We start from the raw sequence: 18,985 nt of genomic DNA on the forward strand, positions 1-18,985 counted from the left end.
TAACATAAGCTGTATCTCTGTATACAGGCCTACTCTTCTACCAGCAGCTCATCATTTTACATCTGTTTTCCTATAATGCAAATGTTGAGAAATGACAGCCCGGCTCTGGCCTTCATCTACACAGTCATACTTCCAAAGGAAGCGTTGCTTTCGTGCCGCGCACTCAGTCCTTTATTTGCTAAATAAGGCCTCCGTCTGACCCGAGCCGAGCTATTGTAAAAAAACTCTGCTGTGTTTCTCAGGATATGTGAGGTCTGGCGCACTCGGATTCCTTTGCCTTGTATGGCCAAACATTCCCGACTGCCGGAGTTTGACCTTATTGGCCGGATCAGGAACTGGGAGGTGTGGAGAAAAGTCTAAAGAACTAAACAAACTTCCCTTCAGCCTGACCGAGGAACCAGCGGAGACGCACATTCACAACCTGATTCAACAGCAAAACAAGGTATAGTTATTATAATCATGTGCTTTTATTCTTATTTGTTCTGGTTATAGCAAACCGTTTATGTTTCTAACTTCTGAACAGTTTGGTTAAAGTTGTAGATATTTGTCAAAGTAGGAGGAATATTTATGATCATCTTAGTACGATCCTGTTTAAAAAGAGTGAATCTTATGAAGTTTTATGTGTGCGTGTAAGGTACATTGAAATATGTACGATCTGAAAAACCTTTAACCTGCTGTTCCAGTAGGACTTAAAGGTTTTGTTTGGTTTATAACTTTATAAAGATAAGACTAGATGAGTATTCTGCATAATTTTTTTTTTTGGCTAGTTCATAACATTTCTTACAAAGGAAAATGGACACATGCATATCCATTAATGTATCATTATGTTTGACGTGTTCCAGCCACAGAAGTGATAAGACTAATGACTCTCTATCCCGTTCACGACAGAACCAAACCCTGACGCCATCATGTCTGCTGCCAAACGTGCAAAAGGAAAGACCACAAAGAAGCGGCCGCAGAGGGCCACCTCCAATGTCTTTGCCATGTTTGACCAATCACAGATCCAGGAGTTTAAAGAGGCCTTTAACATGATCGATCAGAACAGAGACGGATTCGTCGATAAGGAGGATCTTCATGATATGTTGGCCTCTCTTGGTAATGTGCCGTTTCGAAAGGTTCTTGGCTATTAGTTTCAGTTAAAATTGCACGGGTGAAGCCAGGTCACATTTAATGTCAATACTACAAAATAGCAAATTGATTTGTGTACACCAGTGGTTTTCAAACTGAGGGTCCCAAAGATGGATCCAAGGGGGCAATCGGTTTTGTGGCATTTTAAGAAATTGATTATACATTTTGTACAATCAAACATTACAAAAATAAGACCACAAATCAAGGGAATTATTATTGCAGCATTGTATATAATTGTATGTTTTTGGTTAAAATTAAAATTAAGTTTAAGATTTCAGTCTTTATTATGGGGGGGCACAAAGTCATGCACCTTACAAAAAAGGGCGCCTGACAACGAAAAGTCTGATAGCCACTGTTGTTCACACCAAAAAATCCCACTAGTACTACTTGTAAAATTGTCAAAAGTGTAATTCACTTGAGACCAAGACAAGGATTAACGTGTGCGGGGAGAACCGTCTCTGCTGGAAGCATTATTCGTTCATGTGAAATCATTCTTGTTTCTGAAGGAAAGAATCCATCAGATGAGTATCTAGAGGGCATGATGAGTGAAGCTCCAGGACCCATTAACTTCACCATGTTCCTCACCATGTTTGGAGAACGTCTGAACGGAACCGACCCCGAGGACGTCATACGGAACGCCTTCACGTGCTTCGACGAAGAAGCTTCTGGTACAGCAGTCTCCAAGTGATTTTGAAAGTTATTATCGGAGTCCTGAGGAGGATAGATTCTGAGAAGAGAATCAGATTCGAATGCAGCTTTGACTACAGATATTAGCATTGTTGTTCGCCTAAAAATAAATATTTAAAACTTGTGACTCTGTGCTCTGTGAAACACAAAAGAAGATATTTTGAGAAATGTCTCAGTGGTTTTGAATTCTCCTTTTGTGTTCTTCAGAATAAAGTCATACACATTAAAATGCTAATATCAGGGGACAGTAAGACAAAAACAAACTCAAGCTCTTGAATTGTCTTGATTTACAAAAAATCTCCAGTTAATCATCAATGTTTTCGTTTGTTGTAGTAACTAAGATCCGATCTGACATCTCAAACCCTGCAGGTTTCATACACGAGGATCATCTCCGTGAGCTCCTCACCACCATGGGAGACCGCTTCACGGATGATGAAGTGGATGAGCTGTTCCGCGAGGCGCCCATCGACAAGAAAGGAAACTTTAACTACGTCGAGTTCACTCGCATTCTCAAACACGGCGCCAGAGACAAAGACGACATATAGAACCCAGTAACTCAATTCATGAAGCAGGTGCTGAAATTTCTTCTAATCACAGTAAACACAGATTCAAGACTATTTAGTTCACAGATTCTAACTATTTAGTAAACCGTGGTTTAGATACACAAAAAGAGACAGATAAATATGTCACAAAATAATATTGTCTTAAAATATTCATCATTGGATGCATTCTTTCTCACATGTATAAATATTCACTGTATATTTCTAACAACACCAAAGTAGCCTCCAAGAAACCTTCTATATGATATGTTCAACTTAATTAACCTTTGTATGTCAACAGGTTTCACAACTTATTATGTATAATTTATGTAACATTATCTATTTCAGTAAATTTAACAGACTTACATCAATTGAATGCAATGTTGTTTAGTTGAATTAGATTAAGAGTCTTGTTTTTGATGTATATCAAAAACAAGTGAATCAGTTACACTAACATGTTTATTTTACACAAAACCATTATAAAAAACCCAATTTAGTCAATTAGGTTATTTAATGAAGGTATTCTAGAAAATTGTTTTTATATATTTTTAACACTATTCAGACTTAACTTCCTTTGTCTTCAATAAGAAGATGTTGTATTAAAGAGCTCAACAGAAATTATAGTTTAGAAATGTAACAGCAACGCTTTTCTGAACAATGGTAACCACAAAACTCAAAAATATAAAAAACTCTTCATAACCTTAAAGATAAATGAACATTAAACACTAACAAAGCTTTTTAAAGAAAATATCTCTCAAAATACAGTTACTGTATACGCAAAGCATGCTGGGAAATATAAATCCTCTGCCCAATTGTAAATATTTTATGTTAGCACAACTCCTTTATGTTGTCCCAACATGACTGGATTCAGTTAAGCATAAAATATCATGTTGTGGCCAAATTTTCCAAAAGTTGTGTAGAATTAACTTAATTGAGTTGAGTAAATTGGACAAGCAGCAAAAATGCATTTTTAGAGTATTTGAACACCAAGGCAATAGCTGAAGTGTTCAAATGAAATCTTATATTGACTCTGTTTTCTTTCTTTGTCTCTCCAGTTAAATCCAGCTGTGTAAGTTATTGAAGACTGAAGCAGGTATTCAACACTGATGTCATATGAAATGAAGAAAACGTTGCATAAATATGTGACGTTCAAGTGGCTTGTTTGCACAACATTGTTCTGCTGGTTTTATGTATTGAGAACGGTTCACACTTTTAAAAATCTATACAATTTTACCTTTTTTTGTTCAACAAAAGGAACCTTTGGTATACGCGCATCATTTTACAATAAACTTTTTATTCCATTGGGTCTACAATCTTTCTTCAATGTCACATTCCAGATATTTTTTAAGCAAGTATAATTTGTGGTTTGGATATGTTTTGGAGTCACCTGGACTCGTGTGGGTTTATATTCGTATCACCAGATATACTCAAAACAAAAGTATGAAGTTAGACATGACAGGAGGGGAATTAATTCCCATAAGAAAAATGTGCACAAAAATTCAGCTTATGATTCATAAATCGATCGAGCACAAAGAACAATCATCCACCGTTTTGAACCGCTCTTGTTAAATAAAACTTTATTTTTATCATAAAAGAAATATTCTCACAACAATCCTACAATCTACATTGTATGTCTCTATATTACTTTAAAACATGTGAGTTCTGAAAAATAATAATCATGAACAATATCTATAAATCTATCTTTCTCTGGACTCTGAAGACATGGGATGACATTTAGGTCTACACGTTCAATTCGATAATTCAGACTTTTTCTGTTTCAACAGGTCAAACACAGAATCAGACTCATTTCTGAAATACATATTCAATTCCCACAGCAGTAATAAAGCAAATCTGTTTTAGGTACATGTAGTGTTTAAAACAGTAAAATCATCCAAAACGATCTCATTTACTCCCCCTCATGTTTTTTCAAACCCACAGTCTCAAAATCCCTGTGTTTCATGGAAGATTAACAAGTTTCACATGAAGGCGTGTAAAGAATGACAAAATTGTGATTTGGGGGTTAAATGTGTCTTTTGGACATGTGATAGATGTCATCTTTATCAGCCCTCACTGTCCTGCTTGAAAACATCATTGGTTAGTTACAGCAGATGACACGCAAGCCACAAAATCTCTCAAGGAAAGAAACGTGAAATCAATGCAAAGGCAGTTAGGAGTCTATTGAAAGTCCTGCAGAGACTGTCCGTCAGTCCAGTGTAGCCCTGTTTTGCTTTTGTTGATCTGGAGTTTATTTCCGACGGAAAGTGAAGCAAATCATCAGTCTGAGAGATTCCATATAGGGGAGATATTGCTGCGACATGCAGAATCTAGAAAGTTGTGCCGAGTTGTAGTTGTCCTTAAAAAAGCATGTCATGTAAATGGAGACGTCTTGGATGTAGAAACATTATTTTCAATAACAAGCGATTCTTCGGTGAATTTAGAAACACGTGACGTCGCCTGCTTTTGATCTGTATCGAACAGTAACATTATTGCTGTTAAACTCAAAACATTTTGCATTCTAAGCTGTGATTGGTCCAGATAAATTGTTGATTTGCTTAAACATCATTTTAGGATCAAGAACTGAGAGGCCAAAGGTTTCAGATTTCTGCAAACCTTCATTTCTCTGAACATGAACAGAAATGGACGGTCTTTTCTACAGCACGGTTTACATAAATGACAAAACCAAATTATATAACATTACATTTTGGAATTCATCCCATTATTTCATTTGATTTATATGTTAACACCCTCATGTATGCTTACTATTACTATAGTATACTAGAATTGTTTTCATGTTGGCTAAAATAAATGAATACTTGTTATTGTATTGAATAGCATCAGCAAAAATTAACAAATGCTTTCACAATATGTTGCTCATTGTTAGTTAACCCATGCTGATGTGACTTGTTTTTGTAAAGTGTTACCAACGTCGTTAACTTAATTTTATGCATTTTAATGAATGTCGGACTAACTTTAGCTTTAAACAGTCTGTTGAGCACATAGACATCTATTCTCATATCAGTCAGTCATTTCATTGCTAACATTATAACAGATGTCAACAGACTGGGGTAAAAAAAAGTTTCAATAAAAAACGCCAAGAATCATGAGTCCTGTTCCCATTAAGCACTCTAAATTGCCACTACTTAACTTTATAATAAACTGAATTTAAGTTCCCTCTTACAATGGCAAGTCGTAATATTCAGCCATAAATCTACACAATATTAAAATGGTTTGTTAGAATAAACTTTCACAGCTATACCCAGAAAAATACATTTAGACATCTCTTCATCTCATCTCGACCACTGGGTAGTGTTTACTGTGAAGTTGACTCAAAAGTAGGCTTTTAAATCATAACATGATGCAAAGCAAACTCATGAAAACACAAGGTGGTGACTCATATAGTTCATAAAGGTGACGTGTGTAGTTTTATGATGTGACAAAAGAAAGTTTTCAAGTTTAATGTGCAGACTCCTGCGGTTTTAAAACATTACTCTGTATTTTTGAGTTTAACATAGCCAACCAGGGAAATTATTCAGACATTACGGACAAATTCTGGGTAACGGAAGTCTTTAATTTCTGTAAAGAAAAAGAATCTATTACAAGCGACGGCTTCTAATTGGTCACACATTGGCTTTACTGTCAATGCCTGAATCGACTGGAAAACATCCAGCTTACTCAAGTACACGTGGAATGACTGGACCACAGATAACAAAAGAAAAAAACACTTTAAAATAATATAATAACAATAATATTAATAATAACAATAACATTACAAAACAAATGACTGTTGACCCAGGTAGAAATCTGGAGCATTGGTGAATTGGTCTAAAACATTCATCATAAAAAGCATTTTAATCCTACAAAATTAAAAAGACACGAATGGATAGGTGGAACAGAAAGAGCGACATGCAATTTCATGGAAAATAAACCAAGCTGTGCGTTTTCTGCATCAAATTTTACTGAATTGAAATACGATAAAGTGTCTCTATCTTAACTGCTAACTGGTTGAAAACAAAAGAAAAGTTTGTGAAAGAAAACAAGTGGAGTGAAATCCTTCTGCTCGGGCTGGTCTGAGATCTGTGCTATTCGTCTTCAGCTTTAGTACATTTCAAGTATCTGTTGCATCGTCGGGACATCTGCAGAGTATCAAGAGCTCCGACTGACCGGATGCTCAACATCACTGAACATTCACATACGCCATTCAAGAGTTCAAAATTCTGTTCTCGCTTCCACTGAACACTCCATCCGACCGGAGACCAGGAGCAAATTTAATGTTAAAGAAAACAAAGTGTGTTTGTGAGAGCAGGAAGACTGTGCCGATGAGAAGCAAGTGCACACGTGCAGGGTCCTGAGTGCATGCTCAAAACAAAAAAAGGGGTTCGGTGGTCACGTGACGTGTGTGATGCGTGTAAAGGGTCTGGAGGAAAGATCGTCTTTTCGATATTAGCACAATTTACAAAGTCTTGATATATTCCATGAGATAATTCACTTTTATAACATTGATCATTTTAACGAGGGTAACCATAGAAACAAACGTCAAGGAGAGGTTCTTCTGTGGCAGCGATGGCGTCGTAGCATTCAAGCTAGTTTAATTTCCCGCTCTTTTTGTACATTTTTTGCTCGTCGTTTTTCGTGATATACCACACTGCTTTTTGCACGCCACATTTTCCGATCCACGGGTGTCCGAGTGGTCACTAGGAAGTGCGTATTTAGGGAGGCGTATTTGGAGGTGCACAAAGTGTAAGTGTTCTGTTTCGTAGTGTCTCAGAGTCGCGTCTGGGCCTCCGGAACGTAAATCTCAATGCTCTCTGCACTCTCAGTGGCGGAGTTCTGCCGTTCAGAGACCGCTCGCTTCGCCGCCATCAGACGCTTTCTGGCTTCCTGACGCTGCTTGTCGGCCACAGAATCGCTGCTCTTTTCCTTCATTCCGCTGGTCTTCACCTTCACAGTCTTCTTTGGTGTGTGTGCGGGAGCGGCCTTCTTCTCCTCCTGAGGACATTCATTCACCCGTCAATACTTGGTCAGGAAAATACTTTAAAAGTAACTGTATTAACTGTAAATATTAAAATGAATTTCTAAACGTTTGATGTTGAATTGTGTACTCTACGCACGGAGCATCACCCACTATGTCAGTTCAATCCAGTAATGCTTTTTATTCACATCACACAGACAAGATAATAATGTAATCAAGTAAGGTTATTAAATTCATTATACATTTCATCGTGGTTAATACAATTCTGGAGAGAAAGCGGTGAGATGTTGGTGTGTCGGCTGGACCTTTTTGTCCTGGATCTCGGATATCTTCCAGTCGTTGGACCTGAGGAGGTGGAGCTCATCGAACTTCATGCTGATGTCCTCTATGGACAGCTGCAGTAGATCCCAGAAGCCGGCCAGATCCTGAGCGGTGGGCCGCGGCTGAGCGGTTGCATCCTTGGGCGCACACAGAAAAAAAAGAATAAATAAATGGCGTAAACAGACACAAGTCCCCTGTGATACATCACTCAAGATAACTCCTGGAGCTTAATGGGAAGAGCGTAGACAGCGACCAAGGAGTCAGATTTAACTGATGAAAACACATACCGATGGATGCATAAAAACAAATAAAACATAATTTATAAAAATCTGAGTTCCCTTGAGGTCAGCTGCTCCAGTTTAACTCACGCAACCAGAAAATATCTGAAATAGAATCTGATTTCCTGCAGGAAACAGCTGACAGCAAGAAACACAATACACAAGAGTTTTCCTCTCTTCATCTGTGGGAATGTTGTCGTGACACAACAACCCGAAAACAAAGCTATATGATGAAGGACCAATACTGATGATTTTCTACAAAGAATAGTAAAATTCGTAAAATGGGTTCGTAAAATCATTTTCATTCAGACTGCTGTGCAGACAAAGTGCCTCTAGAGGGCAGTAAACTAAAAACTCAAACAATAGTCGGCAAAAGTGATGTATGTAGGGCAGTGGTTCTCAAACCCCGAGATGGATCGAGGGGGGCCACGGATTTTGGCATTTTATGAAATACAGAAAATTATTTTTTATTGTATGCAATCAAATATAAAAATAAGACCACCAACGAAAACAGTTGGCGTTCCTTTATTTAATACTGATTATGTTTTTGGTTCAATTACAATTCTAAGTTTAAGATTATAAGTCTTTATTATAAGTCCAACACAAAAGGGGTCTTACAACAAAAAATTGCTGAAGGGCATATTTGTTTACAATATTTGCATATAATGCCAGGAAAAAGTAGTATTTAGTGGACAAAATGACTCAAGACAAAAAAGACAAACTACAGCGTAACAGAGAATATGGTATTCGCTAATTCTGTTTGTTAAACAAAGCACCCAATAACCACAGAACACAAGTCAATTGTCGGAATTTAAGAAGTTATGTAACCCCAAAAAGCTTCTGCGTAGCACCCGCAAACTGAACCATCACACCCCTCCACCACTCCCTAAACTACTCAAATCTATGTTGGTATTTTCTCCATCCATATGGTCTGGGTTTAAAGTGGTCTTGTTTTTGGTGAACAAAAATAAAAACATAGATTTTATGAGTCGGGAGACGGATTCATGCTCACCAGATTCTGCTCACAAAGACCCTGAAACTGCTTGAACTTCTTTGACATCAGGAGCTGAGCACTGCCCACCGCACTGCGAACCTTTCCCAAGACTAAACACACACACACACAGAGAGAGATTTTAAAAGTCAGTTTGCCGTCACGCATCACAAACTCCAGCTTTGCAAACAGCATTGATTTGTTATGTTTGACAGAGCCTGTCATGAAGGAGGGAGAAATACACACTTTCATTATCAGTCGTCTCGCCTCCCCCCTTCACTGCTGCCAGGTTCAATCCTAATGACTTTAATCACAGGCTCGAAGAGCCAAAATTAGCGACAACCACAAGCCGTTTGTGATTAAAGGCGTTAAATGAGACTGCACGTCTTATCTTTAATTCATGAGCCTTCTGGGAATATATGTGAATTCAGATCCTGTGTCTGAGGCGCCTCACCGCCAGATATGAACCTGGACACACACTTCATCTGTTTCTCCAACATATGTCATTCCTAATTGCTTATATAATGAAAACATACGGCTACGGGTGCACATAAGGGCTAGCAGGAGTATAAAAACTTCATCTTAAATCTAAAGTCCTTCAGCTTCTGGTGGTAGAAAGCCTTGGGTTCATTCACAGGTTGTGATTGTGTCGAAACAGACATACAAATCATTTGCGTATTCTGTTCTTGTTTTGTATAAATAGCTTGTGGTTTGCATCGGATGTCATGTTGCTCACTATAAAAGAATAATTCACCCTCTTCGGACAGTTCTTTGTCTTTGGTCTCTTGGTCCATCTGTTGACACCAGGCCTCCATGCGGTCCGTCTCAGCCTGTAGAAGCTTCTGGAACCAGCGTCCGTCCCTGAGGCAGGCCACGCCCCCGGACTGGTCCGCCGCTCCATTTACACTGCCCGTACCGGCCTGCAGTGAGGGGTCGGGCGGGGGCAGCGAGGACGGATCCAGCGCTGGGTCCAGCTTTTCCTGCAGCGAGGCAAAACCGCAGCGCACGTCCGGTCTCGAGGGTTTGCCGTCTAACGATTGGTTGCGCGTCTTGTTCTGTGAAGGGTAACCGTCAGATTGGTCCTGAGCTTCGGCATCCGCAGTCTCCTGTCTAGACGCCATGCTAGTGAAGCGACTGAGTCTAGACACACACAGACACAGACACTACCTGAAGTTCCAGATCAACATGAGCAATAAACAATCAATCTGTCGGTTGAGCAATAATGACAATATATTAAACTTTAAATATTTTTTTTAAGAATTTAAAAATATATATTTTATTTGGTCAAACTCTAAATACACCACAAATACAAAGCATTACATTATAGAATTGTATAAAATGCTATATAGTGATAAATAAGAGGATGACATTATTATTATAGCAATAAAAACCAGAGTAGTTTTTTATCTACGCAAATATGACCAAATGTAGAAATTTCACATCATGTAATAAAAGAACCTTACGTGTTTTCTTTTGATGCAGTCATATTTATTAATAATACAATTAATAAACAGCATCGTTATATATTTTCTATTTCAAAAGAGACACATTTTCTGCATATTTTGTGCAGAGAGGAGAACACAGAACAGAGACAGAGAGCGAGAAAGAGAGAGAGAGACAGCTGGTGTGTGGGAGACAGGATACTTTAAAGAGAGAGATATGTAAATGAGTCAGAGAAAATATGAAAATAGACTGTGATGAGGAGCGCCAGGAACAAAGTGAGTGGGAGATTCGGACACAATCTTCTTTCCTCAATCTCAGTGTGTGTGTGAGTGTGTGTGTGTGTGTGTCACACACACACGGACACACACATAGAGAGCCTGTTGATTACACGTGTCCTAATCATTAAAAGAAGGCGGTCAGGCAGGCATGAAGAACTTTGGCCTTTTCCTGTAAGTACAGAAGCAAAACTCACGGCCTGCCGTCTTCAACCTGAACACCGATGGACTGAAATCTGGTGGTGGGAGTTTGTTCCTCTTTCAGAATCGGCTGAACACAATCCACCTGAGACCAAGCAGGAAATATGACAAAAGCATTTGTTTAAATTGATAAAGCAGTATGCTTATGCAAATGAAGTACATGGATAAATACTTGAACATGGTTTCTCTCACAGTTAGTCATTAACAGGCCAAACCACACCTCAGATGTAAAGACAGATGTCAACCAAAAATGAGAATTCTGCTGGTTAAATTGCCCTCAAATGGCCCAAATTCATCAGTTATTTGTTATTACATGAAACAAAGAAGAACCGTCAGGTGTGTGGTGTCAATAACGGTAAAGTAGAAGTTATCCGCTTTCAACTCGCCAAGTCTGAATATGGACATGGTGACTAAAAGTAATGACCTAATAATTTACGGAATACATCACGCCTTTAATCTCCTTGTTTATGCAAACAGAGAGAAGTATGAAATGACGCGAGGAAGAGTAAAAGATCACTGAATTTGCATTTCAGGGTGAAATATCTTTATAGATTATCATGATGGTAGTAAAACAAGAGTTCACAATGCATGTTCCTTTCTACTTCACACTAAACTATAGTGCAAGAACAAAACAGATTCTGTACTAACATAAAAACACAAAAACTATTATAACTATAAATATCAAGACTTCGACATGAAATTACAAAAATAACAATAACAGAGAGGCCATTTTTTCCTGTCGATGAACACTGAGGGGAACTTTGATTTAATATTAAGTTATTGCAAACCACTGCGATATGCATTTGGAAGTTTTATAAACAAAAGACCCACATACACACCTGAATACCAATAGACGAGAGTTTTCTCCTGGGCTCAGCTTTCGGTGCGTCGGGGGTCACCGTCAAACTCGCAGGCTCATTTCTGGCAGCTGGGGCGGGAGAGGGCGGAACGATGGAAGGGGGCGGGGTGGTCACCCTCGCACTTGGCAGAGGTACGGGTTCCCGTGGAGCGGGTATGGGGGGCAGGATTGGCGGCCGCTTGGCGCTCTTAACAAGACTTCCTGTCCGCGAGCTGGCGAGGCTGTCCGAAGAATTGCTGCGTCCTGATTGGCTGTTGACCTCGCTGCGCTGTTCCTGGCTGTCCAGGTAGGTGTCCTGGGCGGATTCGGTGCTGCTCTGGAGCGTGACGGCGATGAAGGGTTTGGAGGTGATGCGGGGAGGTATAGGGGGAGGAGTCTTCTTACACACAGCTGTACACGAGGACTCTGAGATGATGGAGAGAAATGAGAAGAAATTTAGAGAGTGAAAATGTCAAGACTAAATGTAGTTGTGTAACAGATTGAATATCTCGAACGCTAGCTCATTTCACATACAACCCACAAACATTTCAGAAACTCTCTTCAGAATGTCAGACGGTATCCCAGCAGCCTCTGCAGTGGAGAAACAGGAAGACATGAGACAAAGACAGGCATTTACATACTCAAATCACGACAACATTCCTGTCGTGCATCAGGAATGCGTCGAGCTGCACCCACCGAAGAAAAAAATCTGCTGATGCGACTCGAGATTTTCCTCAACAATGAGAATAACGCTTGTCTGTGCACAAATAAGATTCAAAAATTGTATTTACATTAATATGAATGAAGTTGAATCCCATAAAACTGTCTGATTGTATAAAAACCTGTATTGTATCGTTATACAAGATGATGTTTTGTATGATTCCATTTGTATAGTTAAACGTTTGTCTGTGTTACCTTTAGAGAGAAATGCGTTTATTTGCCAACAAAACAGTTTGAAAGCACAGGTGAACAATAATATTTTCACTCACATTTAAAAATAAATATCTGTCCATTACCAAAGTGTTTTAACTTCAGAAAAATCTACTTTATTTACATTATACTTAGAATTTTTGACTATTCACATTAACATTTCATTTTATATATACATGTCGTACTTTTTAACCTTTAAACACTTTAAGTACTTTAAAAACTGAGTAGGGTAATAATCTTTATTCAAATGTTTTTAATCAAATATTTTACATGACTAAAAGAAAGTAGATCTCTAATGTGCTTAAGTATTAAAGGTTAAAAAAATATATGCGTGAATCATTTGATGTTTTCTTAATAACGTAATGAAGTATTAAGTGAAGAGAACTTTTGCAAAGTAAACACAAAGTACAGATAATTTAAGATGTTATTCAGTAAAAATACTTAATGCTGTACGGGTTTGTTGGAAGACACATTTTCTCAGTCCAGGTAACACGGGAAAAGAGTTAACATTGTTGACTTATAACAAATGTACTAGACATTAAAACTATACAAAGCAGGTCAAAAATCTGCAAACTTATATTGTCACTATGTTTAGTTCAGTTATGAACTCATTAACCCTGCCGCCGAGAAAAAATTGTTGTCGATGGACAGTGAAAAAAATAAATAAATAAAGATATTTGTAGTCAACCCTTTAGCAATGAGCAAATATCACCATTATTTGTTTAATAACTGCAAAACGCATTGCTGAAGGAACGAGGCCTAAAGAGGCAGAAGTGTTCGTAAACAAATATCCTCTGTGTTGGGTTTGCTGTATGGCCGGTTCAACACAGCGACTGACAGCTCACAGACAATATTGAATACATCTGTTCTGTCTCTCGAACAGGCTGTTGGCATTGTCAGCGTGGTGTTTTAATGCTCGCCATGTGATGCAAGGACAGCTGCCACACAGCAGTCTGATGGCCAACCGAGATTCACTTAAATGGAAGATACTATGAAAGAAAAGAGCCATAATAAAACATCTTGAGATATACAAATGAATGTGTGACAGAACTACAAAGCTCATCTTAGAACTTTCTCAAGACATTTTGAGTGGTCAAGAGATCCCACCCACAGACCTTTTGACTGATGTATCTTGTAGCCATGTTTTAAAGCCATACGTCTGTTTGCTTGACAACACTTCATCTGAAGTTGCACAATTCAAATTCTCAGGCCTGAGGCTACGTCTACACTCATCCAGCTAACATTTCAACATGATGAAGCACTTTTCATCAGTGCTCAAACTGAATAATGTTGTACGGAGGGGGGGGACACGACAAATCGCCTAAATACACTTATAAATAATGAATTCACAATACTGACAGCATCTTATCTGCCATGATTTAGATTTGCCTTATTAAGGACCCCCCAGGTCTACTTTTCCCTTTTATAGGGGGTCCCTAATGCCTTATGGGGTTCCAGATCCCCCCCAGCCCCCTTCAATTCAAGCACTGCTCTTTGTTCACACCAGCATTAACAAGCATTTTCCAAAGGTCTGAAATGCCTGAATATGCTCGCATACCGTTACTGCAAAAGTAAAAAAGACATCCATCATTTGCGTCAGATGTCTATTTACTTTCCACCTCTTTGAAATGGCACATCAATGTAGAGAAAAGACACAGAGTTTTTTAAATAGATCAACACATGAGGTGAAGTTGATGCGGAGAGTAAGACTAACAGGATAAAAAAAGAGTGAAAACAGAACAGGAATAGCATTAAAATCTAAAATGGTAGAATACTGGACAGCTTTAAGGTAATCAATATATAAAGCATTAAATGAGCGTAAGAAATATTGGACCACCTTTTGATGAATCCACTTGACAAAGCAGTTTTGTTGACAAAAATCAAAGGGACCACACTAACAGTAACAAATAGGCACCTGCTATTATTTAAGCCGACAGCTACTGAATGACCAACTTTAACTCAACTTCTCTGGGATGTGGCGGCAGATCATTTAAGAACTCTAGAGCGAAGCTCAAAGCACAGCGCTGTGTTAAGCTGAGCTGACACTTTTAACCACTTCTTGAATTGCTATGGCGCTTAAACAACACAACAATGTTTCTCGTCATCCTTCACCTTGTTGTAGCAGCACGCACACAACACAACTACACTTCGGTCAAGGACCAACAGCGAAAACACCTCTCACATCGTGAACACTTATGCCATGCAATCCATTCAGAAGCGATCATCCTGATGCCCTACTCCCTCCGAAGAGTTAAATTCTCGATGTGTAAAAAATCACTTTGAAAAAGGAGGAATAAAAACAACGCAAGTTTCTCTTTATTGGGAGCCATGTTTTGTGTGGAGGTGTCCCCTTCGGAGAGCAATATCTTCGCTAGTTTGATAGTGGTGCGTCTGATAGTTTAAACTGGAATGGAGCTTGAGTGTTATTGAAGTGTGGTCTATATTCCATAATACAGCTTTGTTGCTTCTAGGGTTGAGCCGATAGTCGATGACATCGTCCATCACGATGCTTCACTGTAGGCATCATCCCAATTGCCAATTTGGTAGACAACACCCAACCTTAAAGACTTCGGAGCTGTGATTGGTGTCACACACAAGATTAATTTGCGATAATATGAAACAGGTTTGAAAACATAGTCAAGTCTGGGATAGCTCCAGACAGGTCAAGAACACGTTGCAAACCTGCTTATACTTAAGGAGCCTCGGCAACCGAAACGAGCACCGATTTGGTCGCGACCCGGAGGTTGTCACAGACCTTGGAAATCTGTCCACGAGAGCAAAATCCAGCCAGAAATCACGTAGTGTGAGCTTGCCAATAACCCAATCACAATCTTCTCAGGAAACATGACACGTCTCGTTTAATTTCCACAACACAGCTGACCTGTCATAGCTTAAAGCACCATGATTTCTGGACAAATGGGACTTTTGGGTTGATCTTACTTCAGATATGCTGGCGTCAGCACACGTGTGACTCCTGTAGTGAGGGTGATAGTGAGTTTATGACACAGTTCTCTCAGCGGGGAGGCTCAGATCCAGATTAAAGGCATTAGAGCCGGTCTCTGCCCCGGGGCCCCTGCCAAAGCGGCAATGGCCTTTTATTGAACACAAAGAGCACAGGCACCAAAGAGCCACCAAACTCACAAAGACTTTTCACTCACATTTCTGGGAGGGGAGAAAAACTTTTTTTCTTCTGCAGAGCACAAAAGATATTTTGAAGAACGTTGGAACTCAAAAAAACATTGGACCCAACTGACTTCCATTGTATGGACTCAATGGAAGAAAAAATCTTCTTTTGTTTTTTACAGAAGAACAAATCACATGCAAGTTTGAATGACAATAATAAGCTTAAAAAGATGATAATAGATTTGGGAGGAGGGATGATCTATCTTTTAAAAGAGGAAAATAAGTAGCAGGTTCTGTTAGGACAATAACAATAGAAATGTGGAGCGTGTAATGCGTAAAAGTAGTGAAAAAGATCAGGCCGAACAATATCATAGGGAGAAACTTTCTAGTCTTAAAGGAACAGTTCACCCAAAAATAAACATTCTGTCTTCATTCACTCACCTTCGAGTTCTGTATAAATGTCTTGATGAACACAGAGAGATATTTGGACGAATGCTTGTAACCAAATAGTTCATGCACCCCATTGACAACAGTTGTGGGAAAAGTGACAATGGTTCTCAAAAGTGCCCCAGAACTCCAACATTCTTCAAAATATCTTCTTTTGTGTTCAAAAGAAAAAATAAACTTTTTCTACTGGTGGAACAGTTTGGTTACAGGCATTCATTCAACATACACATTTGGATCATCTTGAGGGTGAGTAAATAAAGAACTTTTAATTTTGGACGAACTGTCCTGTTAAATGATATTGAGCCGAAACTGTGACCTCTGAATGACAAAAAGCTGCGGTTGTGTCACAACTAACTAAAAAATTCAAAGTTGGTCCAAATAACTCATTAACGCACATATGACCTACAGACTAGACTACACACAGACACACAACAGAGACAGCCCAACCGCTTCACATTCAGACTTTTAATCCTTATTAGGACAAGTTTTAAGATTAAGTGCACAGCAAGTGTTTACTAAGAGGAGAGCAACTTGCCAAATGTAGGACAAACCAGACTCCATACACAAATCGCTCTGGTCAAGCATGCGTGGAGACAATTACAAGTTTAGTAAGTATACACGTACACCCTACACTTAACATTTTTTTCTGTGTGCACATTTATATAAATAACAGCTTATAAATAAAAGCTGAAAAGAGACGATTGTTCAGGTCTGCTTCAGAACCATGAGTCAATCGGTTAAAACCCTACATGCTTAACTTACATCACAACACAACAACACAACACACAATGGGTAGTTGTCGTGTTATCTCTCCTCAACTTTGCATTGCAAATACGTTGCAGCCTCAATCAAAACTGCACATAAGCTGGTTTTAACACGTGATCACGTGTCATCTCCACGTCAAAATGCACGATATCACCGAAGTTAAACCAGCGTTCACATGACAGTGTGCGTGAAAAAGCGCATGCACAGCCCGGTTAGAATGTGATGTTTGGGTGGATGGTTGAGTCACGCATCATTATGAACACACCTCCACTAGCCAGCATGCAGGCTAACGAGAGCTAACCGGCTAATGCAATAAACACATCACTAAAACAAACACTAAACGCATCGATACAGCGTATTTTTGAGGCTTAGATTCGCAACGATCGGATGTCTTTGTCATGACTTCCTCCAAAACCGCACATGGGACCCGTCTCGAGACGCTGCGCGTGCGTTCGCTCTTTCTATCCCTGGCGCGTGTCCTCTCCGCGTTCACGCGCTTACGGCGGACATTTAACGTAAAGAAATGCACGCACACCTTTTCCTCCGTGCGTGGGGTGATCAACGTCGATCTATTCTCTCCATACCGTCGCGCGAGAATAAAGGAAACGATCCGCCGGTTCTTTTACTTCAGATCTTTGTGTCGTTTCTTCCACGCGCTGTAATATCCTTCCGTTCAACGGGTCCCGCCATCCACGTCTCGATGAAGAGTCGAGGGAGGAAAAAATACACGCGAGCGATCCAGCTATTCTTTCAAAGCGCGGGATTGGAGAGAAGGGCGTTCGATGCGTTCACGCGCTGCGCTCTCATTGGCCGAAGGGATGCGCGTTTGATCTCGGCGCGTTGCGTCATAATAGAGTCGCCGCTCGCGGACGGGAGGCTTCGCGAGAGCGCTCCCGTCACGTGATCGCGCACGGCCACCAGGACGGGGAGGAGCGTTTTAAAAGCACGTTTTTTTTCTCAAAGAGATGAGATACTATAGCGCAAAATGTAATGTCACGGTAAAGAGGGAAAAAGAACAAGATCTGTCTCTTATTCTTACATTTTACACGCCTTTACGTGTCCTTACTGAGTTTAATATTAAACTTACAATTTAAAAGATGTTCAAAAGCTTTAAAAACTGTCAGTTTAATACATTTTCATTTTCATTACAAAACGATTATAACGAGCACATGGCTTTTCCTTTGTCCTTAATTGGATAGTTCATAGAAAAATAAAATTGTTAGCATTAGTTAAATTTGAGTATGCGTGTTTCTTCTGTGGAACAAAAAATAAGATATTTTGAGAAATGTCCCTGTGGTGTATTATTAAAACAATGAAAGTCAAATGGGGCCAATCTTGTTGTTTGGCTACCAATGTTCTTCAAAATGTCTTCTTTTGTATTCTGCATCAGAAAGAAACTCAAATTTCATGAGAATGAGTAAATGATGAAAGAATTTCCTGAACTATTTCTTTAACATAAGCAATGGAATTCAAAAATGCTGTGTGCTTGAATTAGTTGGTTCGACTACAACAAACCCCCCATTATAATAAATAATATCAAAATTAAGTGACACCCTCATGCAATCCTAAATTCTCGCTCTCTAGGTACTATTAAAAACTTGACAAGTGTACATTTAAAAAACCTGCTACTTAAATAGAAGTACAACACGCTCATACTGTATTCATTTTTGCGTCACTAAAAGCATCTGGATTACAGGAAAGACCCTGTTATGGTTAAAGGAAGTTTGTCATGAGTCACTTGTACTGACAGATACAATTCAGTTCATTTGCAGACCACATACATGTCAGATGTGGTTAGGAATTGAAATTCTACATTGTTTGATCATAAACAGCGATGAAGGAGTGCCTTTTGAGAGCACAGGTGGGCTGGTGACTGGTGGGCTGGTAATGCTGGTAATAATTCATTTATACCATTTGCATTGTTTGCCCATTTCCCAGCCAAAAGTAATAAAAGAGCTCAAAGAGGTCTTTACAACCAAATGACAAATTCAAGAAATGTTGTTCGATATATCACACTGAATAGTAGGCAATATAAATCAAGTAGATAATA

The 18,985-nt window shown here is 39.2% G+C and overlaps 2 protein-coding genes across 5 annotated transcripts in view; one reads left to right on the forward strand and one right to left on the reverse strand.

Annotated features, from left to right (window-relative positions):
* Positions 1–283: 283 nt before the first annotated feature.
* Positions 284–3,655, forward strand: myl9a (myosin, light chain 9a, regulatory). The gene is made up of 5 exons (XM_056733245.1): positions 284–442; positions 889–1,095; positions 1,635–1,796; positions 2,185–2,387; positions 3,410–3,655. The coding sequence occupies exons 2-4, from the start codon at positions 909–911 to the stop codon at positions 2,358–2,360; spliced, it is 525 nt and encodes a 174-aa protein (XP_056589223.1). The 5' UTR covers positions 284–442; positions 889–908; the 3' UTR covers positions 2,361–2,387; positions 3,410–3,655.
* Positions 3,656–3,914: 259 nt separating this feature from the next.
* Positions 3,915–18,985, reverse strand: part of dlgap4a (discs, large (Drosophila) homolog-associated protein 4a) — a 75,478-nt gene continuing 60,407 nt past the window's right edge. For 2 of the 4 annotated variants that reach the window (XM_056733243.1, XM_056733242.1), the window contains exons 8-13: positions 11,672–12,096; positions 10,829–10,917; positions 9,668–10,053; positions 8,935–9,026; positions 7,629–7,781; positions 3,915–7,340 (exon numbers count right to left, since the gene is read on the reverse strand). In XM_056733243.1, coding sequence (XP_056589221.1) covers positions 7,116–7,340; positions 7,629–7,781; positions 8,935–9,026; positions 9,668–10,053; positions 10,829–10,917; positions 11,672–12,096 — 1,370 coding nt within the window. In that variant the 3' untranslated portion in view covers positions 3,915–7,115. Of the gene's footprint in view, positions 7,341–7,628; positions 7,782–8,934; positions 9,027–9,649; positions 10,054–10,828; positions 10,918–11,671; positions 12,097–18,985 lie in introns of all 4 variants that reach the window. The other 2 variants (XM_056733241.1, XM_056733240.1) reach the window with 1 other exon arrangement.

The sequence above is a fragment of the Triplophysa dalaica genome, chromosome 20, assembly GCF_015846415.1.
Source record: "Triplophysa dalaica isolate WHDGS20190420 chromosome 20, ASM1584641v1, whole genome shotgun sequence".
NCBI lineage: Eukaryota > Metazoa > Chordata > Actinopteri > Cypriniformes > Nemacheilidae > Triplophysa > Triplophysa dalaica.

What these genes read in the sequence shown, in the direction of transcription:
- myl9a (XM_056733245.1), top strand. Translation starts at nt 909, where the DNA reads ATGTCTGCTGCCAAACGTGCAAAAGGAAAGACCACAAAGAAGCGGCCG. An exon ending in TGATATGTTGGCCTCTCTTG is followed by an intron (nt 1,096 to 1,634) that starts GTAATGTGCCGT and finishes TTGTTTCTGAAG; the next exon opens with GAAAGAATCCATCAGATGAG. An exon ending in CTTCGACGAAGAAGCTTCTG is followed by an intron (nt 1,797 to 2,184) that starts GTACAGCAGTCT and finishes CAAACCCTGCAG; the next exon opens with GTTTCATACACGAGGATCAT.